Below are 22,253 nucleotides of genomic sequence, written 5' to 3'. Positions count from 1 at the left end.
GTATGTATCATTCTAACAGAGAATATATCATTCTAATTGAAGGAAAGCAATACAAATAAGAAGACTGTTAATAGGAGGAAGTTGCATTTTGGTTTTCCTAATGAGAGCTACCACTTAGCTCCATTAGAAAATGATTATTTTACATCATTTCTAGGTTTGTCTAATTCTAAAAAAAATAATTAAAAAGATGTTTTTCAATATATGCATCACAGTAATTCAAAGAAAAGCACTTTCACATACTGCAAATTATTAGATAACCAAAGATCTCAGAGCCTGCAGAGATTCTGTGTTGCCACTCTTTCCATGGACAAAGCAGCTCCCTCCCACGTACTGGTGTCACCTGGGGTTGTGGCAGTACCAAGGGTTTCCATCTTTACAGCACATGGTGATAGACCATGATAATACGACACATGGACAAATTTCACTAATAGAAAACTTCCCCACACTTCTAGGGACCCCACCACAAAGCAGTTTCCTTTAGACACATCACTTTGTTTCTGCAGAAGGTGGGGAGTGCCTTGGGACTGCAGCTTCTCCCCTCTCCACCTGTGGAAGTTGTAGAGATGATCCAGGTACAGAATAGATTTTGGACTGACCAAAAGAACCCTCTTTAAGGTAGACTGGATTCTGCCCGTGCATCTACCAGATGTCACAAAATATGTCACCATGACTCATCTGTAAATTTGGGGCAATAAAGACAATCAAGCATCTTATGCCAAAGGTTTAATATCAGGCAACAAAGAAAAAATCCTCCATTTAAGTTTGGAAATCAATTAGAGGTTAAAAGCATGTTGATCTTTAATCAGTGTCCCGGGTACACTTGTAGCTAAATATTCCAATAATGAACTGTTGCTGCCACCTACTGCACACAAGAATTATGTACTACCCAGATCCACAGCTAGCTAGCAAATGGGAAAGTAGTCGCTTTCAAGAGTAGTTCTCTTTCATTAGAACAAACATATTTCTTTCTAGATGTTCAGGACATGACTCTGCTTTAGACAGTATCTGTTCTCCTTTGGGGGAATACCAAATTTTTGGAGTGCCACTCATGGCATTGGGGAATTGTGAAATGGAGGTTTTGTAAAGAGTTCATGTAGCTTCCATCACATGAAATGCATTGGTGTTAATAAGAACATTAGTAGAACATTCTTATTACTTAGAAAATGTTTGTAGTACGTTAACTTTTCTTTCATAATATCACTTAGGATTTCATCTTTTGGCAGCATGAATTCCTGCTCTCCCATGGCAACTGTAGTTTAAGTGAAGGAACTTCCAGTTGAAAAACTGCTGGCATTGGCACTAGATTTATACCAGGATGCTGAAGTTAGGACCAAAGTCAAGCAGACTGCTGAGGAAATTCTCCTAGCCAGCAAGAGCTGCCCCAGCCCCTCTGCTTTGTTTTATCCAGGGGCTTAGCCTGTTTCTGTATGTCTCAAAAGCTGTCCCTGGCTGTAAACAGGGACATTCATACATTCCTACACATCTGTTACCTTTTTCCTTTTTTTTTTTTTTTAAAGAAAAAGAAAAATAATGTGTATTAACATACAAAACAAGCAACAATGTCACTAAGAACAAGAAATACAGTACCATCATCTGGTTGCAATATATAAAAATATATAAAAGTATGCATAATTCACCTACAGGGCATGTGTGGATACTCATGGCCAAATTCAGCCCTGCAGGTAAAGACAACCTTGTTTTGTATTGACTTCAGTGGGGACTGAACACATTTGCTTTAAAGATGTCTTTGGCTGCTAAGGGTCATCAGAGGGCTGGAAACTGGAAGAGTGACTGATAATCCAGGACCAGCTGCTCTCACCAGGCCCTGAGTTCAGCCACACACACCACGAGTACAAGAACATGGTATTACATGAGACCCAACACTGTTGCTACAGTACAGTTACTTCTGTCTAAGGTAGCAAGGTGATTTAAAGGGATAAATTAAAACAGTAATATTGCTCTTTTCCTCAGTCTGCATTAGATTAAGTCAGCAGCAAAAGGACTGAATTTACTAGAATTACACCAGTGTGTAACTAGTGAGAAGAGCAAATTGGCATGTCATCTGTACCTCTCTGCAAAACTATAAATTTCCACAGGAGGGAGCATCTTGCCCACTATACCCATAGGTAGAGAACACGGAAATGTACCGGGAGGGGAGATGGCAGTACTTCCCTGGAGCTCACCACTGTGGATGGCTCTAGCCTGATGTGCTGCTAGGAATTATAGTGAGAGCTGGTAACAAAACGGTTAACAAATAATGATGATTGTCAGAGCTTGTTAACCACAATTATTTTCAAGACATATGTAATTCTGTATAAATACCCAAGTCTGGTATATAATCTAAAACATACTGTTTAAATCTATAAGCGTTCCTGAGCTAATTTCGCTATGGGAATTTTAGTTGCTGCTTCCTGGCTTCACTGTGTTTGAATTCATATCCATGAACGTTAAATTAAAATTAGTCTAAATATTTGTTGAGAATTAATCACCTGATAAATTTAGCTCTGTTTCATTTTTATGAATAATTCATCATCTCCTCTCCCTTCCGTTGGTGTGTTTGGTTATTTACAAGAATTGAATTACCAGTTCATGCTACAAAATCCTGCATTCCAGGGGATTTGTAAAATCTTCTCCTTGTGAACCTGACTGGTGATTATGACAGCATTTGGTTTTACCATCAGTATTTTATGGTGTTGTTCTGCTTCTTGAAGGACTCATTGTATTTTTTAAGAGAGACATAAGCAACCTTGCACAGCAAATACTTTGCAACAAAAATGTTTCTGTGTATATTTTATGTGTATCATGGATGTTCCTAGACAGGATGCCTGTATTAGTAAAAGCCTGTTGGTGTGAATGATTAGGAACAATATTATGAGGTGTGACTGCAGGAATGAACAGCTATATAAAACTTACCTGAAATAGAAAAAGCTGCTGTTGTATAGTCCTTTGCCAAAGGGAAAGAATAATTCTGTCCCTGGAAGGCATTTTGCTCTAGAGTGGCCTCAGGTAAGGCTGAATGAGAAACTATCTACCACCAGATATTATGAAGAGGACAAAAAAAAAAAAAAAAAAAAAAAAAAGACTTTTGTTCATGGGAACAAGAATCTTTCAGACTTCAGAATCTGAAGGAATCCTTCTGATTCCTTCAGAATCAAATAGTTCAAATGTTAAGTGGTTTGTGCACCTCTAGCACACAGGGGATGACTCTCTCTCAAACCTTATTTCCTGCCTTCAGTATAGGCAGTGAAAATCCAGATTTTCTGAATGAAATTTTTGTTCCCCACTCTAGTGTTGGAAGACTAATTTCTGGGTGCTGCTCATTAAATAAATCTTTGCCATAAAATTAAATTACTAGCAAACATCATTTCTCTTTTTTTTTTTTTTTCAACTTACTTAAATAGGTACCATCTTGAAGTTCACATTGGGTGATGTCTTTATATTTGTTGCTCTCAAACTCAGTTTGCTGATATTAATTAAATTACAAATCAGAAAATTACTTCTAAAATTATGAAAAAGCAACAACACACCTTCATGTGGTTAGTAACTGGTAGCATAACTCACAGAGCATCAAAGGGTTCTTTAAACATAGACTTTCATGAGTGATGCTGCAAGTCTTCATCTAATCTTTCATGATTTCCCATGCAGAAACATCAAAAGGGAAAGAACAGAATAGCACTGTTCCAAAGCAACAGTGCTCTGTGGGAAAAGTATATGTTTAGCTACAATGCATACATGACAAAATTATTATTTACATGAGAAATATTTTAATAAACAGCATCATTAGCTCCCTTTCTTTTCCTATATGGAACAAGGATTTGTGCAGTTCAAAATCATGTCCAAAGCTCAAGGGATTTCTGGAAGAAAATGAAAAAGAATTAGAAAGTATCTAACATATAAGTCTTCAAAGCAAGAAGATCAATTTATGTTCATTTTTACTTACTGAAACACATTCTGCATATTTTATTGTTTCTGTCATCCTGTTATAATCCATCCAGAGAGTTTTCAAAGAACATTAAGTCCTACAAATAAACAAACTGTGAATGTAAGGAAGGTACAAAAATACAACAATTAATATGAAAAGTCATATCTGTAGGCTTTTATTACATAAAGTAACTAGGTCAGTCAATCAACTTACATTGTTTTGCCACTGAGCAACCAGAGTTTCAGAGGACAATCCAAAAATCTTAAGTACCACAAGTTACATTTCTAACCTAATAAAAACTAAATATCAGCTGTTGCTGTTTTAAAGCAAAGACTTTCTAGTGAATAATTTACATAATTTTGTCCTTTTGTGTTTTCTGATGTATATACTGAAGGTGACTGATACCATTGCATGCTTCTCTTAACATGTTAAAGTTGACAAAAGCAGCAGGCATTAAGAAAATAACAGTATTCTCTTTTTCATATGTAATTCTTTTCTTACAATTAATTTCACAAGAGATTTTTTTTTATTTTTAGGAGAAATCATATGACTTGAATATTATACATGCAAAACACTCAACAGAGTTATTGAAGCGACAGCTGCCTCCCTCCCCACCAAGGAGTCCCAGCTGGGGACCAGGTTTGAACAGTTAATTTTTAGATGGTTGGTTTTGCCCTGGAACATAAGAACTGGGCTCAGTGTTTTAAATTACCACCAGAGCTACCATAACCTTTGTTATGGATCATACAAACACAGCAGATAAGAAGCTTGGGGAAGTTTGCTACATTTGATATTCGATCCTGTCATGCAAGATATTGAACTACACACAGAATACTATTTTAAAAGTTTAGTGAACAAAATATTACAAAAATAGAAAAACTAAAAATGGAATGAAAAATAAATAAATAAATAAAAGCTTTCCAGTGAACTGCTATCCTCCAGGCAGTGGTTTGACTTTTCACTGCATGTATGCCTTTGTAGGATCACAGCTGACAGCAAGGGCCCCTTTGTTCCCACAAGCTGCCCAGCTCCATGAAACTACCTCTTGATTTTTCATACTTACAATGAGAAAACATGCACCAATCATCACTGCCTTGATTTTCACATCAAGATCTACTGGGACCTGGATCCCAAAGTTGGCAGTGTTGGTAAAAACATTGTTTACAAATCCAGACCAGTACTTGGAAATTTTGCCAATGGTTGACATTTCATTGAGAACTTTTACCTGCACCAATGAAAGATAGGGAAAAAAAAAAAAAGTAAAGAAATCTAATACGCACTGATTATATCCTAACAGAATTAATGACTGCCCCAGTACGCAGAGTATGCCATAGTTGCCAGGCTGTTCTTGTCATTGAAATACTCTATTAGTGTCAGATTTACTTTTAGGAATGGCACTCAACAAAGGGTCTCTCTTAAACATTTGGAGACATCAGCATCTTCTTTGATGGAAAAGTGGATGAAGGTAATTGTGAAAATTTATACCAATTCTTCTTTCATAACAGATTTTTTTCCCCCATTTTGTGTTTCTGATGTGCTCCAAGTCACAGTAGTATCACTGCTGTGGACCACTGTCCCCCACAACTAACAGATATGTTCTTGATTGTGCAGCCATCTTCATGTTTCTCAGACTATACTGAAATTTGGGACAATCCCTACTGAACTCTTCTGAAGAACACAGAACTCTTATGAATCTTTAACTAAGAGAAAGAGCTTTGTTCACATCAGAAACCTCTGTCCATGGTTTCTTCAATCATCTCCCATTCTCCCTCTCATCTCATAAATCTCCCTCTAAATATTTCAACAGCTCTTCAGAATTACTTTTCTCCTGACAAATGATGTTAAATGGATGCAGAATTGTCACTCCTGTTCAGAAAACACCTGCAGGAATCTGCACGTAGAAGTCAGGAACTGCAATGCAAGTCATTGTAATTATGTTCCCAAATTATTTTAGCGTTTTTAATATTTTTAAGGGTAGAATAATAGGATTTTCAAGTGAGAAATTCATTCAAAGCAGTAACTTTAAAATTCTTACCACTCGTAAGTAACATACCTCAAACTCAACATCTTCAAAACAGCCACAGGTTGCATATGGGCCAATTATTTTTAGAACATCTTCTTTGCTTTCATTCTGTATAGTAAACTTAGGCAGAAAAGGGTCCCAGTTCTGTACAACATACCCAGCTATTGTACCTGGGGGGGACTGCACTTCTAGCTATCAAACAAAACAAAGCAAAATCTTATAAACTGGTCTTATATTAGTGTATTTTTCCATAATACTGTATCATTTAGATAACTGCAAAATATTTATTTACTGAACGTAATTATGTATAATTTTACCGAATCATGAACTGGATATCTAATGGCTGTCTAATGGTGTTTATATATATGTATATATATATGTTTTTATATACAGTGAACAATGCAAACCTCAAAAGCTGCACTAGAAGCTAACATCAATGTAAGATTTGAGAAAAGTAATGCGCAATGTAATGCAAAAGTATTATAATCAGCGAGTATCCTACAGGCTTTTTCATGAAGTAATTGTGCTACCCGAGGACCTTTTTTTCTAAAATCCTGATGCAGCACCAATAAAATAGGTAGGTGAGTCATGCTATAAAACATTTTCATAAAATAAGAAAGATGCATGAGAAGAAGACAAAAATGGAATGAAAAAAATCTGATTCTGTATTTTTCGCTCAAAGAAGCTTTTTTTTTTTTTTTCTGCAATAATTGCTTCTAAATTAAGGCCTTTTTGTAAGAATGGTCTTTAAAGGAAGTAAGAACATAGCCCAGTAGCCAGTATAAGGTTTTTATTCTCCTCTCACTTGTAATATTGCCTGGACACATGCAGAAGTGAGAACAGAAGCTGCTCTCCGCACAGCCCGGGGCTGGGATGGGGCTGGGAATTCCTTCCTGCCATCCTCACTGAAGTTGCACAAAGCTTAATTAATGCTGAGCACATGCAGTGATATGCTCGGACAAAAGGCAATTAGGCAGCACTCACCTCTTGCAGGAAGCAGGGGAACCAGCAGCTGCTGCATCTCAAGGGTCTATTCACTGTAATCACTTCTTGGCCTGAGTTATCAGCAATCCTTATGGTGAAAGACCTTATAGGCGAACACAAGTTACGATCAAAGCAACCGTTTTCTTCCACTGCAAAGTAAACTCTTTGTCCCAAATGGTTTTTTATCTCATACTTGCTGCAGGTTTCTGTGCCAAGTATGGCTAATAAAGCAAAACAAGTCAGGTGTTACTGTACTGTAATGTTAGAATTAGAGGTAGCCTCTGCCAAGACTCACCAAATTCAGCTTTGCATACAAGTTTACAGCTTCAGTCTTCTCTGCCTTATATATTCTAAAATCTATGAACAGAGACTGTATAAAAAATGTTTTGAAATTACACAAAGTACAATAATAATGATATAATAATGGCAGCTCTGTATTTTGAAAGAACATTTAGTTCAAAGACTTTGGTTTGCTGTACACTGAAGTATAGATCACAAAACAGAATTCATGTCCTGAGTTTTGTTTTTGGCTTCTTCTTTTTAACCTGTGAAGAATAATGATATGAGGCCATCCCACTTCAGTGACAACTTGCACTCAGGGAGGTACCCAAGAATCAGGCCACAAACATTTCAAGAGGGAGAAATGCATTTAAAAAATGGTTTACTTGCAGAACTTGAAACTTTGAAATTTTGAGGAACTATGTAAATAAAATTATGCTTCATTTTTTTTTTTTTTCTGACCTTTCTTTCTCTATTCACTTGTCATATGTTAATTGCTGTTAAGGACAACAACCATCCTTCCAATCTATGGAAAAAATTCATCTTTAATAACTGAGAGAGGGGTTTTAGGGCTGAGGCAGAGGCTCTTTCTGATCCTTCTTTCCTCATTTCACTGTACTACCACCACAGTAGAGACCTGACGCAAGGTCAGCAGAAGACTTTGCAATGACTCCAGCAAGATGGGGAGAAGACTTGAAAACCCTCTGGAGATACCTGTGTACCAGCACCATTAGAGCATGATAAGTACTGCACAATACCTTCAAGGAGCTCCACCTGCTGATGAATAATTATCCGGTCCAGCTGTTTAAAATCAAAACAACAAAAAAAAAACAACAAAAAACAAGGTAGTGAGTGCTGGAAGAGCCTACACTTCACTGTCTGAAACTGTCCTCATCCGTGAAAATGCAGGAGAAAAACTCTTTGCCATGACACACAGCTTTTCTGTGCTTATTGTACCTCTGCCATACTCTGGCTTAGAAAACAATCACCAGTCTTACAAAACCTTAATTTCAGTCTACCTTGATTTCAGCCCACCTTCCAGTTTTATGTGACTTTTTGTGCATGTTTTACCTGACATGTTAGGCATTGCTAGTTCCTTCTACTCAAAACCCTGGTAGGTATCAGACAGCTGACACAGGGTTTTGCCATTACTCACAGCTGAAGTCAAAAAGCACGTGATGGACTTCTGAGACCAGCATGTTGCAGTTCTCTGGCATTTGTATATTTTACAATTGACAAATCTTACCTGGTACACATTCCAACTGTTGCAGCCATTTATCAATTCCAGTCATCTCCTGCAGCTAGTGCAGGCAGCAAAGAAAAACTTGTAAGAGAGAAACTTCTGTATCCCTTTTGTTAATCTCTGGAATGCACATGCCAGAAATAATAAAAAATATTTGGACTTAAAAATCTTCTCCCAAGAATATTTGCTGTTTGTCATTTAGATTTCATGAGATATGAGAAACCTTAGAGCTCATGGGAAGTTAGTACAGAGCTCTGCTGATGAAAAATGAATAAACAGGTTAAAGATGGCAGAGCTATTTTAATATTTTAGTATTGATTTTAATATGTATTACTTTCCTCCAGATAGATTTTCAAAGGGAAAAGAAAAATAATGAGCCTGTATTGTTAAAAGCTTTGAGTGATTTTGCTCTGTGTATTAGTTTGTTGTGTCCCAGGCAGAGGCAATATTTAGACAACACAGCAGTACCACTTGTTAGGCTTGTTTGTTTTGCCTTGTTTCTGCAAGGCAGCCATTCTGATGCATCTTTTATTAGGACACTTGTGGATTAAGAGAATTCTGCACTGCATTTGAAAGCATCCAAAGCCCTTTGGTTTACATGGCTCTCGGTCCTCTTGAGCTCAGATGTGTTTAAATTCCTTATACACAGCTAATTGTCAGAATTCAGTTTTGTCAGTATTAAATTTACATCTGATCAGTCTAACAAAATCTAAACAAGGAAACTTCTTACAAAATTGGTTAAGCCTGGATAGTGGCACAACACAACATTGATCTTCTTGGAAAATGCATCTCAGGTCTCTTCCATCTATTCCTGCTCTGGGCAAAGGAATGACCTTTGGGTTGGACACTGCACAATTCCAAGAACTATGGCTGTGATCTGGAAGTTAATCATGGTTTTTGGGTAACCTGTCTTGTAGAAAAGTGTTTAGGGTGTCACTTTCATGGTAATTACAGAAAGCATGGTATCAGTGTACCAGGGCAGAAGCGTTACTTTGTCAGTCTCCGAAGAGCTTTGAACAGCCAAGTGCATTGCTCCACAGCATGGCTGGCTTCAGGTGTGTATTTCCAGAGGGAAATACTTCTTTCCAGCTTTAACAGGACAGATATTTTCTTTTCCTCTCACCCATCACTACATGCTTGGCCCCTGAGTGTAGAGGAAGCACGGCCAAAAGCACGACAGACACCAGTAGAGTCAGATCATGCTCCATTTTATTGCCCGAATAGCCTAACTTCTATAGTGAACTTAACAGGGGCGGACAGTGTTTCACACAAGATTATTGGTCAAAAGCACTCAGACAAACAACTACAAGAAAACAACCCCCTTGTGATTAGCAGTCACGTAGACCTTGTCCTTGAAGCCAGCTGCTGGTAACAATATTTTTCTGAATTCCTCAACTGGGCAACGTGGGAACACTGTAGTGGGAACTTCTCATAGTTGCCCTGGTAGCTTGGTTTGCTCAGCTACAGCAGGCCATGGGATTTGCTGAGGCCTACTCCTGGTTGCTTAAAGCAAGCTCAGATCGAACAATTGTTCCATGGACTCATGTCCATGCCCTTTGTGCCAGTTCCCAACACCTGAGTTCCTGTTTTGTATAAGACTGTGGGGATCTCACAGCAAGTATGAGCATCATCCTGCACCAAAACATTCTGCAACGCATGGAAACACTAGGTGTGGTATACGCCAATAAATCAGAGGAGGGGATGTTTGAATCTCTAAATAGATCTAAATACAAGGGAGCAGAAGACTGGATTACTTAGAAAAAAAAAAAAAGTCATCTAGAAAAGTAGAATCCATAGAATGAGGGAGAAGGGAGAGTTCTTCCACAGCTTCCCTGGCCAGCAGGGGCGACAGTGAGGGCCAGGCTGACTGCATCCTCTCACAAATGCAGCATCACAGGCAGTGACACAGCAGACATGGACCCACAAGTCATCCTTGGACCTCCCTTATTCCAGCAGATTGGATTCAAAGCTTGAATCAGTAACAAAAATCCTGGTGAGCAGAAATCTTCAGTGCAACACAAAGAGGTGCAATCGCTATTTTTTTTGTTACTGTCCCCTAGCCCTTAGTCCAGGGGATGCTGTCGGACCACATTAACAGCCAGACCTGACCTTGGAGAAGCTGAACCTCGGTAAAGATTGCTTAACACTCTACAGCCACTCTCCAGCAAGCAGGTGTATTTTTTTTTTCTTACACAATGAAAATCCTTAACAGAAAACTTGCAGTGGGTTGCTCGGGGGCAAGAAAGGTTGTGTCAGGAAGCCAGGCTGGCTCAGCATTGCACACCCTTTTTACTCTCTTCAGACAGCAGAGCAAATTGAGAATAATTAGGAAGGGCTGCAGCACAGGCACATGGTTATTGGGTTGAGAACAAGCATGAATGAAGTCTTGAGTTCTAGTTATAGTTCTGACAGCTCCTTGCTCTTTTGTCTTTGTGTCAGATGTAAAGCTTCTATAAAATGGAGAAATAGAATTTGCTTGCCCACATTGTATGGCTAAAGCTGAGGTGTAATTCATGTTCATGCAGAAGACTGAATATGTAATTTGGCAAGTATTTACTATCACAATCACTTTTTGACTAAAAAATGGAGCTCGACAGTCTGTGAACAAACACTTCTGTAATTGACAACACATATCATTTTGTGCACAGGCACCATGAAATGAAAATCATAACACCACATCGAAGATGATTTCTGAAGGGTCTCCTGGTTTCATTAGCTATCTAAGTGGCTTAGGTTTCAAATATAAAATGCATTCAATTTCTGTTTCTAAACCAAGCTACAGACAAGCATATTTGAAGTAGAGCCCTCAAGTGAAACAAACATTTCTCAGCACTACCTAAACACAAATACAACAGAAGTGTGTGTATCACCATCATCTGACTACACTGTGGGCCTGATTCTTTCCTCTGACATACCAGCTGGGATGCATGAAGTGTTATTCGATGTATGTAAGAGTGACAGGATCTGGCCATTTGTGAAATGCAAACTGGAGACAGTGTCAAAGCAGTAGCCAGGGGTGGACTTCCAAAAAAAAATCAGGAATAGATGAAACTTTTGGAGCTGACCTGCTGAAGCTATGGAGCTGCAGACCTCCACTGATCTGAGCTCCAGGGGCTGTGTGGTTTCACAGGACAAGCTGAACAGGTGCACACTTAGCACCAGGATTAAGATGTTTTTACCATTCCCTTTCCCTTTCCCTCCCCTGCCTGTGACCTTAGCTTCCATTTCCATGCAATTCTCTGTCTTTGGCATTAGCCCTTTCCTGCCCCACAGCCCAAAACAGAGTGGGCGTGGGTCTGCAGCTGCTCAGGCTTTCAGTCACCATGTCATCCCCTTGGGATATGGCTTTCCCAGGACCCTCCCTCTAACCTTGAGGGCACTGTCCTGGTGGGCACAAGGAATTTGCTCAGAAGCCCTGCATGTTCCCAAAAGGATGGAATGTGACAGTTCCTTCAGCACACTGCTTGTTTTCATCAACCAGACTAGTTTTGAGGTCAGACGGAGGTTGGCAGTGGTTTCCCTGGAAGTGAGCTCTTAAGGAGCTGGAAGGAATCTGGGCAGGACAATGAGAGGGATAAAAGTTATGATCAGGAAAAAGCGAGTCTTAGAGAGAGGAAAATTGTGTTTGGGGGGCAAGGAGAACTGTACACACAACAAATGGTTTTCCATAAAAATGAATGGCAGCAATGAAGGAAGAGCTTATTAGTCCTATGCTCCTTATTTCATAGTAATATCAGACAACCAAAAAGCTTCCCCTTCTCCAACTCCCTCTTCACAAGAAAAAAAAAAAAAAAAAAAAAGAACACTCCCAAATTTATCAGTCTATGATGAAAACAGAACAGTTTTAGCATTTGAAAATATTCAGGACCTGATTCAGATACTCCAGACCAGGTGGCAAGTTATGAGCATGTGATGTTTGCTTCCAGAGGCTTGAGGGTTCAACAGGCTTATCTTGTTCAGGAAGGCCAGAAGAACCAGGGAGGTAATCCTTAAAGATTGCAGTTGTTTGTTGTTGAGATTCTGCAGGAGGAGAAAATAATTAAAAAAAAAAATCAGAAATGAGCAGTGTCAAACAGCAGCTAGCTGCTCGGATCCAAACTGGGACATTAGTGTCACATTCTGCCTGGAATTACATCAGCATTTTAGTTCAGATGAAGAGCAAGGGTCTGAAGCTAATCTCCTGATGCTCCCTCACTTCCAGCACTCCAGTTCACCCTACAAAGCTGTCTTGGAGCATGCAAACTGAGACCCCTTCAGATAAAACTAAACTCAGAGATGCTGGGACAAGGCTGGAGCTGAACCGTGCTCACACATGGGGTGGCCGTGGGCTCCTGAGCATGGGCTGCTTGGCACTGCTGCCGCTGTGCTGATGTCCACCCAGCTACCTGTCAGGGCTGGCTTCCCTTCCAGCATCTTAAGGGCATGCATGTTTTCTCTTTAATTAGAGATAAAATTTCCAGGGATCTCAGATTCTCCATGCTACATGTTACTGCTGTGGTATGAAAAGTCTACAGCTTCTTCCAGTGCATTATTCATTAATCTTAACAGGAGATCAGATACCGGTAAGCTGCATTTTCTCGTCTGCTGTTGCAAACCCTTCCTTTAGGACACAATGCTGTTTACCCTGACCAGTGCTGCTGGAGGTAACGTGGGCATTTACTGTTACTGGCACCTCTGTGCATGCATCTGCTCGTATACACAGGCATCTTCTCTCTCCATGCAGCAAGCTCCTTTGCCATTTGATTCTGCACTCCCATTGGTTTCACTATCAGCATCTTTCCACAGCCTTCAGTAACACTAGCTCTGCTGGAACAAGCAGGAGCCAGCTGAAGCTCTCAGCATGTACATTGAAAGTCCTCGTATTAAACTGAGCCTCTGTGCCTCAGCAAGAAAACAGTCTTCAGACTGATCATTTTTATCTCCTGCATAACAATACTTGGGCACAATAAGGCCTGAAGTCCAGAAGGAATTTGGGCTCTAGGTCTGAAGATCTATTTTGCAGGTGTGGGTTTAAATGAGATCCTTTAGCTTTATTTGAACCCAGTTTGGCTGATTCATTGTTTAATCATATTTTGATCTTAATTTGCCTTTGCAGCCACTGCTTTCCTTCAAAGTCTGAGGCCACAGGAAGAAGAAGCAACCCTTTTGAATTTGTAGCTGGCTTTTAAAAATATATAACTGGGTGATAAATATTTTATATGCTCTTCTGCATCATTTTACCTCACAGGATTCTGTTACTGCCATAACTCTTGTTGTTACATGAAATGCTGTGAAGTGGCCGAGTGTTTGTGTTATTCTCGGATAATAAAGAGAAAAAAGTCAACAAATTGCAGTTCTACCTGTCAAATTTTAAGCTATACAAAAATCAAGCAGTAAATATGTTGATGACAACCTAAGCTACTCTGAGGCTTTGTCTATTTTTTATTTATTTTTTTGTGGTTCTTTGATATTTCATTTACGGTATGGGAGAACTTAAAAGTTACTATATGATACAGTGAGCATTCTGTACAATCATAATGTAGGGAGCTACTGGCTCCTATAGAAGCATATTATCAACTTCCTTCATTACGAGCACTATTTTACACAACATGAATATATTGTTGCTTCTGTTAATAGCTATACATTAAAATACACATAACCAGATCTCTTTTATATGGCTTAAAATAAGCAAAATGTATACTCCTTAGAGAAAAACATATATTCCAATAGTACAACAATGCCCTTAAATCTGTTTGCTGCTGTATAAATTCAAGCACTGAAAATGCTGAATGTCTTAAGTATGTTGTAGGGGGGAATGAGGGTGGTAAACATTTGGCAAACACACAGACATAGCTGGATCTCCCTGGGCCAGCATCTGCCTCCATACGTCACACCAGGGTGACCTCTGTGGGGTTGCATTCACATTAAGAAAAAACAGATTTGTATCTTTCTGCTTAGTTTTAGTATTTGTCAGAATAGAAAAAATGAATTTTGATGGCTTGTTAGATCAGCATACTACTATATATCTGATCATATAGTGTTTATCTGTAGCCCTGAATACCCAATGGGCTGCAGCTCAAAGACAATACCTGACAAAAATGAACCCAGATAGAAGTAATCTGGTTAAATTCAGTTCTTCTTCAGATATTTATTTTTCCTATATTACTCTGGGCAGTTTTGAAAGTGAAAAGCATTTGCAGATTTTGTATTTTCAAAGTGGAATAGGAAAGAATAGTGCAAAAATCTGTTTTAATCTTGGATCAATACATGTCTTTCCATACAGCCTATACTGACAGGTTTAAAAACAAACACACGAACACACCATTTTCTGACTGAATGCAGATACTAACATTTTGTAACATATATTATTCAAATAACATTCCAGTATAGATTTTAGTCTCCTTAGGAACCTCTTGAATGCTGACAAATTAAAGGAAGCCAAAACAACCATAGTTTGGCTGCTGTGATTTTAGCCTGAAACTCTCATTTCATCAGACTGCTGATTGCTGGAAACAAGACTATAGTTTTCTGTAAACATGATCTAAAAATACAGACTATAGATGCACTTACCTTGAGAGGCCATGAAGCTTCCTGAGTTACTTCTTCAAAGTAAGCCAGGTTAAAAGAAAAGACTTTTCTTGTTGCAGCAAAGAAAAAAAGAGCACAGCATGCACAAAACTTCAGAAGGTGTCTGTCTACTTCGTATCAGCTTACAAAGAACTGGAGGAAATGTATTGCCTTTCTCATGTTCCAGAACACTGCATTTCATGTAGATGGACTACAGGGGGAGATGATGCTAACAAACAAGAAAAACATTATTCATTTCAAGTCATTTGCACCAATGGAAAGAGGAAGTGTTTTGTGCATACAAAGAGACAAAACTTCAATGTACCCACTGGGTAACTGAATGCTTTAGACCTGAAATTCCACTTTATAATGTATGTATACATTCCATGACTATATACATTCTGTCTTTATAATTCAATATTTATGTTTCTGTTTCTGCTGGTATCCAGCAAGGACAAAGGAGCTAATTACCTGCATTTCCCTACTGCTGGCCCTCAGTCAGCAAACCCGGTACTCAGAGCAGGGGGAGCTACCTGGGCTTTCTCTCTGTGCTCCACTGGTGGGGCATCAGTGTCCCCTGCAAGGGATGTCACTGAGCCCCAGGAAAGGACCCTGTGCCAGCCCCTCCACAGCCCCTTGACATGTGGGGCTCCGCTGCTGATCCCTGTGAGGTGTTCAAACTGCATAGATGAATTAAAACTCGCTGTCTGTGCTCTGCTCCATATGAGCACAGCCCAGTCCAAAAAGTATCACATGTAATTACCGGCATTGCACTGAGCGGAAGGGAGGAGGATGGAAAGTAACCTTGACTTACCAGCTCATATTTCTACCTCAAGTGCCCAAGTCGTCATGGAGATCACGCACCTGTGAGCCACAGACAGATATGATGCATGGCTGCAAAAATGGCAGAGCCTGAGCAGAGGGTGCAGGGGAGTAGGGTGAGGTGCTGGGGACCATTTTCTATCCTGTTACTGCAGGTCCTATCAGTTTGAAATGGTCTGTAGGGGCACATCCGAGCCGATTTAAGTCCAGAGGGTACAGCTGAGGAAGATACGGACAAGGAAGAATCTATGAAGGAAGAATACAGAAAAACCTTCCTAAAAAATAAAATAATAATAATAATAATAAACAAACACGGAACCTATTTTTTATTGACTGTATTAGTAAATTCAAATACCACAGGTCTCCCAGTGGAACATGTGAAAATCTGGCTGTGCAAAACCTCCCCGCATTTTGTCATTGCACTTTTGGGAAGTCACTGGGCAGTGCAGCCCTACCCAGCTGATCCTGGCTGGGCTCACCCCTAGAAACATGGCGTGGAGGGAGAAGGCAGCCCACTGACAAAGGAATTTGGCTACTGAAAAATGCCTCACCAAATAAATCCCTCCAGACTGGGAAGAAATTTGACATCACTGGAAAGAAAGATTAGGAATGACTAAAAGTTTTTGCTTCCTTTCTCCTTGTCAAAGATATGCTTCTTCTGAGTGAGGATCTAACCTGGGGAGCAGACACAAAGCTTAAACAAGATTTCTGAAGAAGAAAAGGAGAGGGAAAGCTCTGGGAAAATATCGTAAACATAACTTTGAAAACGATGGATCGAAAATTTCAAAAAGCAACTCAGATACAGCACTAACCCAGCTTTGAAAATGAAAAAAGACTTGCTTCACCTCCCAGAAAACCAAAAAAAACCAACAAACCACCACCATCACCACCACCAACAAAAAAAAAGCTTCTGTCAACACATAAAGCAAGTGTGGTGCAGTAAGAAAAATGTACCTAAAACAGACAAAACACACACTTAGAGATAGATGCTGAAGGAATAGGTTTCAAACATTTGCAGAGCATTTTGTGAGAACTCCAAACAGCTCTCTGGCTAGTCCTTTCCATCCCCAACCCGTGCTTGTAAGGGCCTGGGGCAGCCCAGCCCAGCCCAGGGAGCCCTCTGCTTTGCCCACCGCAGCCAGTTGCAGCCAGATCCCGGTGCCAGGCAGCGGGCAGGAGGGCAGCAGGGTGGCTGGGCTGCCCCAGCACAGCTGCAGAGGTTCCTTCCAGAGCATGGGCTCCTTCTAGAAGCTGGAGCCGCCGTGGTGCCATGGGCAGGTCCATGCACAGGCAGGGACCAGGCTTTGTTGTTCTGCTGCTCATGAAATAAACATTTCCCTGAAGCAGTTCTGCCCCAAAGAACTAATTTCCTGGCATTATTTACAAAATTGCAGTAAACAGGTAATAGAAAGATACAAAGTGTGGCTCGAAGTGCATTTTATGTTTTTCCATTTCTTTTACAAATTTCCATATCTTTCACAATGTCCCCTCTTACCACATTATTATTATTATTATTATTATTATTATTATTATTATTATTATTATTATTATTATTATTATTAAATTTTTATTTTTATTTTTCTGAAACAATCATTTTAGTAGATTACATCAAGAGATTTCTGCAGGAATTGAGAACAAGTTTTGCACTGAGATAGGTCTTTACAATTAAAATTATGTATTTAATAGTTTATTCAATCTCAATTTATCTTTTTATCAAGTACTCACATATTGGTCAAAAACTGCTCCAGCTGTGATTTAAGGCAGCCTCACTAAGGACTGGAGCAACAGAAGACTTAATCATATTTATCCACAAACGCAAGCATCCTTTGGTGCTATTTAAAAATACATAGAGAAAAACTACAAACAAGGGAGGAACATTTAAAGAATTAAATATAGCTATTAGTTATAATTACTAGTTATATATAATATAACTATATATATAGTTATAATATAATATATATAATATAAAATATTGTAATACAATTATATATTATATATAATACTATATATATAATATAATATATGATTATATGTATAATTATGTATATATATATAGTATAATATATGTATATATTAGTTATGACGAATAGTTATATATAACTAATTCTAGATAACTTTTAAGGACTTAGAACTGCAGCACCCAAATTCTGCCAAGACACTGAGCTGGGAACCTTTGTGAGCTGGGAACCTTTGCCCCCTGTTGAAGGCTTCAGGGCTCGCTGCCTACATTTGCTTCGCTACTAGGACTGAACACTAACATTGAGCCTGCTCCCTTACTCTGTATTAAGGTGCTGGACACCTTACATGTTTGCAGGTATTAATAATTTGTGTGTAACAAAAACTGAGTGAGTGTATGTGCATTCCCTTTAACTGAAAAATAGATTTGCTCCATCCCATTCTGTAAAGTTTATAAAGATTGATGAACAAATCATTGGAAGTTGCAAGTTAGCACCTTGGTAGATCTATTAAAATCAGAGTCTTTGAGATCAGGCAAGCACTGCTTGGCTGGAGGAATTTATGTCTAGAAACCTTCCTATTTTTTTCTTTAAAATTTACTTATCAAGAAGGAAATATAGTATATTTAGCTTTTAATGTCTTTATATCTAATTATTTGTGTTTGATTTTACTAGAAGAGGCGTTGGATCAGGTAAAGGTTCCCCTTAGATCATTATTCACCTGTTTCTGTCCTGCAGTTAGCACAGGTGTATATGGTATTTATCACAAAGTAATTGTTTCTGTTGTACAAAAAATGTTGCTTTCATACTACATCCCATGTTAATAAGAAATGTTCAGAAGCTTTCAGTTCATTAGACTGCCACGCATTTACACTATTGTAGTTCTGACACTGTGCATTTCAAGCCAACCATTTGCTTATATTTAATATTTCAACAATTGTTTTCCTTGCACTCGTTATAAGTATTTGATGTAAAAGAACGGACAACTCTTTTCTATAACCACCTCTTCTCCAGAAACGCAGAGATCTATCCCTATGTTTGTCATAAGCTGACACAATCACCTTACAGTTAATGGGTATATATTACACAGAGTACTGCAGCCTGTAGGAAACATGTCCACCGACTATGACATCATCGTCTCAGACAGCGCAGAGACAAAACACACACGTCCCTCCTGAAGAGAGTCTCAGTCAACCAGGTGGGTCCATAGAGAAAAGATACCATATGTCTTAAAGTAGATGCAGCATTTTCCACAGCTTAATCACTCTTAGTTTCTTCACTAGCTTTGAAAATTCATTAGGTAAAATCAGAACTGTTGTTATCAGAAAACACTGTGTATATTTTGGATGCTTTTTTGCAGCGATGACCAGGAGTTTGCCTTAAAAACATTGACTGAACTACATCACTAACACAGCCACCCCCAGCTGACCACAGTATTGCCATCATATGACACTTTCCAGCCAGGAAAGACATTTCATTAAGATGCAGTAAATTTTGGCAGTCATTAAGATGATTGCCTGATGGTTGGGTTTTCTAGTTCCATTTGTCATACAAACCAGCATTGCTTCATGACTCCGGGAGGCAGCTGGAGTGATTGTTCAAAAATTAACCTCTGGAAGCACAGACCCAGTGACCTAGAGGTGAACAGTTTTGTGCTCCTTTAGAGCACATTAGGTGTTTATTAGGTGAACAGTGCTGGCAGCCCCATGAAGGTCAAATCAAAATTATCAGTTGATCTCCTCTGCATTTTTGGAAGTCACTATTCAATATTCTAATTCCAACTTCCAACTAACTAAATAAACTAAACTAAATAAATGTTAGGGGGAGGGGGAAGGGGAGAGAAGAGAAATGGATAAGAAAACCATGAGATTTAATGACATAATGGCAACTCTATTAGGACATCAAAATTAATTTCAGTTTCCCCGAGGTATCTTATTTTAATTAACAGATCCATGATCCTGCTCTATTAATTAGCATACTGAAAGAATAATGATGAGCTTAATTCTAATAAAGCTTTTCAACCCGTAAAATAAGTAAAATAAAAGGAATTTAAGATCTCATTCCAATTTGTTTTCTCCATTTAGCAGCAAGATTTAGAAATTTTACCCAGTGCTATAGCAGAACTATTCCACATATTTTAAAATTTGAAAACATTTTGTTTTTGCATTTATTGTGCTACATGCTACTTATTGAAGGGATGACAGTGGCTTGCTTACCAAGAAAAATAATTCTTAGAGGATACCAGCTAATTTTATTTTCCATACTGTTTACTACTATTAAAACTGACAACCCATGGGATAACACATGGATTTTTAAAAATCCTTATGCACTGCTGTTTTTCCAACAAACCTGTAAAACAGCACGTAATTCATGAGCATCCCATTGTGTCAAGTAAAAATCTAGGAACATATCTGGAACACTAGCTTCTCAGAATGTGTTGTGCACCTTGGTTTACCTGAACTATCCAGTGCTCACCAATTGGCTGATACACTACTGGTCAAGTCACATTTTTCTAGTCTGCTCAAAGCAGCACTAGATCTGGAGAGCAGAATCTTTTTTTTTTTTTCCCCAAATTTGTTTCTTGTTCATCTCTCCTTGTATCACAGTTCATTCACTGGTGAAAAATCACAGAAAATTTTTTGAATTTGTTCTAGAGTTGCCAGAAGTGACAGATTTGTACTTTAAATAATTACCAAGCATTTTGCAGATTCCTCATTATGTAAGACAAGAAGAGAGAAGAAAATATTAGCAAGCTGGCAATGGTTTAGGTTAGCAAAATAAGCTATAGCAAAATAAGCTAAGAAGAAAACTTCTACATAGATGAAATTGATGCTCATTGTTTCAGAACCACTTGTCCTATACAGACACAGCCTGTTTCTTTGACCTAGCACCATCTGCAAGCAAACCAGAGTGAGAGTCCAGTAGGAAGATATGCATGTACAATTTGGCTTTAAAGATTTCAGACTGACAGGTTGAATATTTTCTGTACTTTACTGAAGAACAAAAGTAACAACAGTTACTGAAAAAAAAATAAAATAGCATTAATAAATAGAACATGTAGAAAAAGTTGAGCAATTGAAAAATAAGGGAAAACACATGAACTTCACTAGTACAACTGCTAGTTCTGTCACTGCACCTCTCTTCCAGCCATCGTGGAAGAAACAACTCCATGCCCATAACAAGGTGCTCAGACCCTTAAAGTTGTTCCTGCTCTTTCTCTGTCTCAATTGCCTTGGGTTTGTCTTGAGCTGCCTCAGTTCCTACATCCCCTTCATGGGATCCCCAGTGACAACCTGGTGCTGCTGTGCTGCTGCCGCACACAGGGGAATGACTGAGAGTCATGAAGGCAGTCAGAGCATGGAGGGTTCATTATAACAGAAAACAACTTTTCGAAAGAATGGCTAAAGCCCTTAGCTATGTTTACTTTATTTTTGTAATGGCATTTTCAGCTCCCTTCCATCTTCATGCGGTCCCCTGAGGAAGCCTAGTTCGCAGGTTACTCTTGTATCTGGAGTTTTTCCTCAGCCACCTCACACCAAGCATTGTTTGTGTTTAGTTTCAACACATTCATGTCCCAGGAACATTAAAGGAGTTCTTTCCTCAGAAAAAATGATTAACACCCTATTATCATTGTTCTTTTCTAAAGGTTTTGTAACGCCTTTGATAGTTTACTCAAGAAGAAACATAATAGTTAACACAGACAAAATTTACATCAAGAAAACAGGGCAGTCCTTTCAGAGGCTCATCATTGTTGTTTTCTCTTCCTGTAGCAACCTTAAACATGGAAGACAGAGACCATGCAGGCAGTGAACTTCTTCACTACTTGCTGTAGTTTTGAATGAGGGTTCCAATTTCTCAGGAATTAGATTTTTGCTATGGTGGGGATTGGCACAGATGGCACCATTCCTTTTCTAAAATAATAATAACAACAACAACAACAACAACAACAACAATAATAATAATAATAATAAACACATTTCTATAAGTGCCAGGTCTCACATTTATTGCATATCTGGTAAAAGACTCCACTCTCCAGATTTGTTCCAAAGAATGGGAATTTAAAAGACAACTTTTTACACATGCCATTTTCATGTGGTAACCATACTAATTTACTTTAACACTTACATTTTAAATACAGTGGATACTGGAAAAGTTGGATAACACAACCTGGAAATATAATGAATTATACTTTCAGCAAATGAGAATTAACCAAATATTGGATGAAATTCTGCTCTCATTTACTCCAGCATAACAGTTTATTCTAGTGACTGAGACATGAATATGGTCTCTTCTATTTTTTTTTTTAAGACAAAAAATTATACATTTTATAGACTCCAACACTTGGTTAATGGTTACTAAATCTGGCATTTACAGAGACATTAGGAAATATGGTATTTATTTGCAATTTTATTTCCCTCATAGTGAAACATGGAAACCATACAGCTGTACAATGAAGATGATTAGAATTGCTAGAAATGA

General features: G+C 38.6%; 1 protein-coding gene across 1 annotated transcript in view; it reads right to left on the bottom strand.

Moving 5' to 3' along the window:
• Window positions 1–3,980: 3,980 nt before the first annotated feature.
• LOC309881351 (phospholipid scramblase family member 5-like) overlaps window positions 3,981–22,253 on the bottom strand; it is a gene marked incomplete at both ends in the record, with an annotated part of 91,987 nt that continues 73,714 nt past the window's right edge. Inside the window, 6 exons of the mRNA XM_082767214.1 lie at window positions 3,981–4,019; window positions 4,986–5,147; window positions 5,976–6,137; window positions 6,930–7,150; window positions 7,967–8,009; window positions 12,320–12,471. Coding sequence (XP_082623340.1) covers window positions 3,981–4,019; window positions 4,986–5,147; window positions 5,976–6,137; window positions 6,930–7,150; window positions 7,967–8,009; window positions 12,320–12,471 — 779 coding nt within the window. The remainder of the gene's footprint in view (window positions 4,020–4,985; window positions 5,148–5,975; window positions 6,138–6,929; window positions 7,151–7,966; window positions 8,010–12,319; window positions 12,472–22,253) is intronic.

This window comes from Aythya marila, assembly GCF_965140915.1.
Source record: "Aythya marila genome assembly, chromosome: 9".
NCBI lineage: Eukaryota > Metazoa > Chordata > Aves > Anseriformes > Anatidae > Aythya > Aythya marila.
The sequence above is the reverse complement of the archived record's forward strand: the minus strand, read 5'-3'. Positions and strand labels throughout refer to the sequence as shown.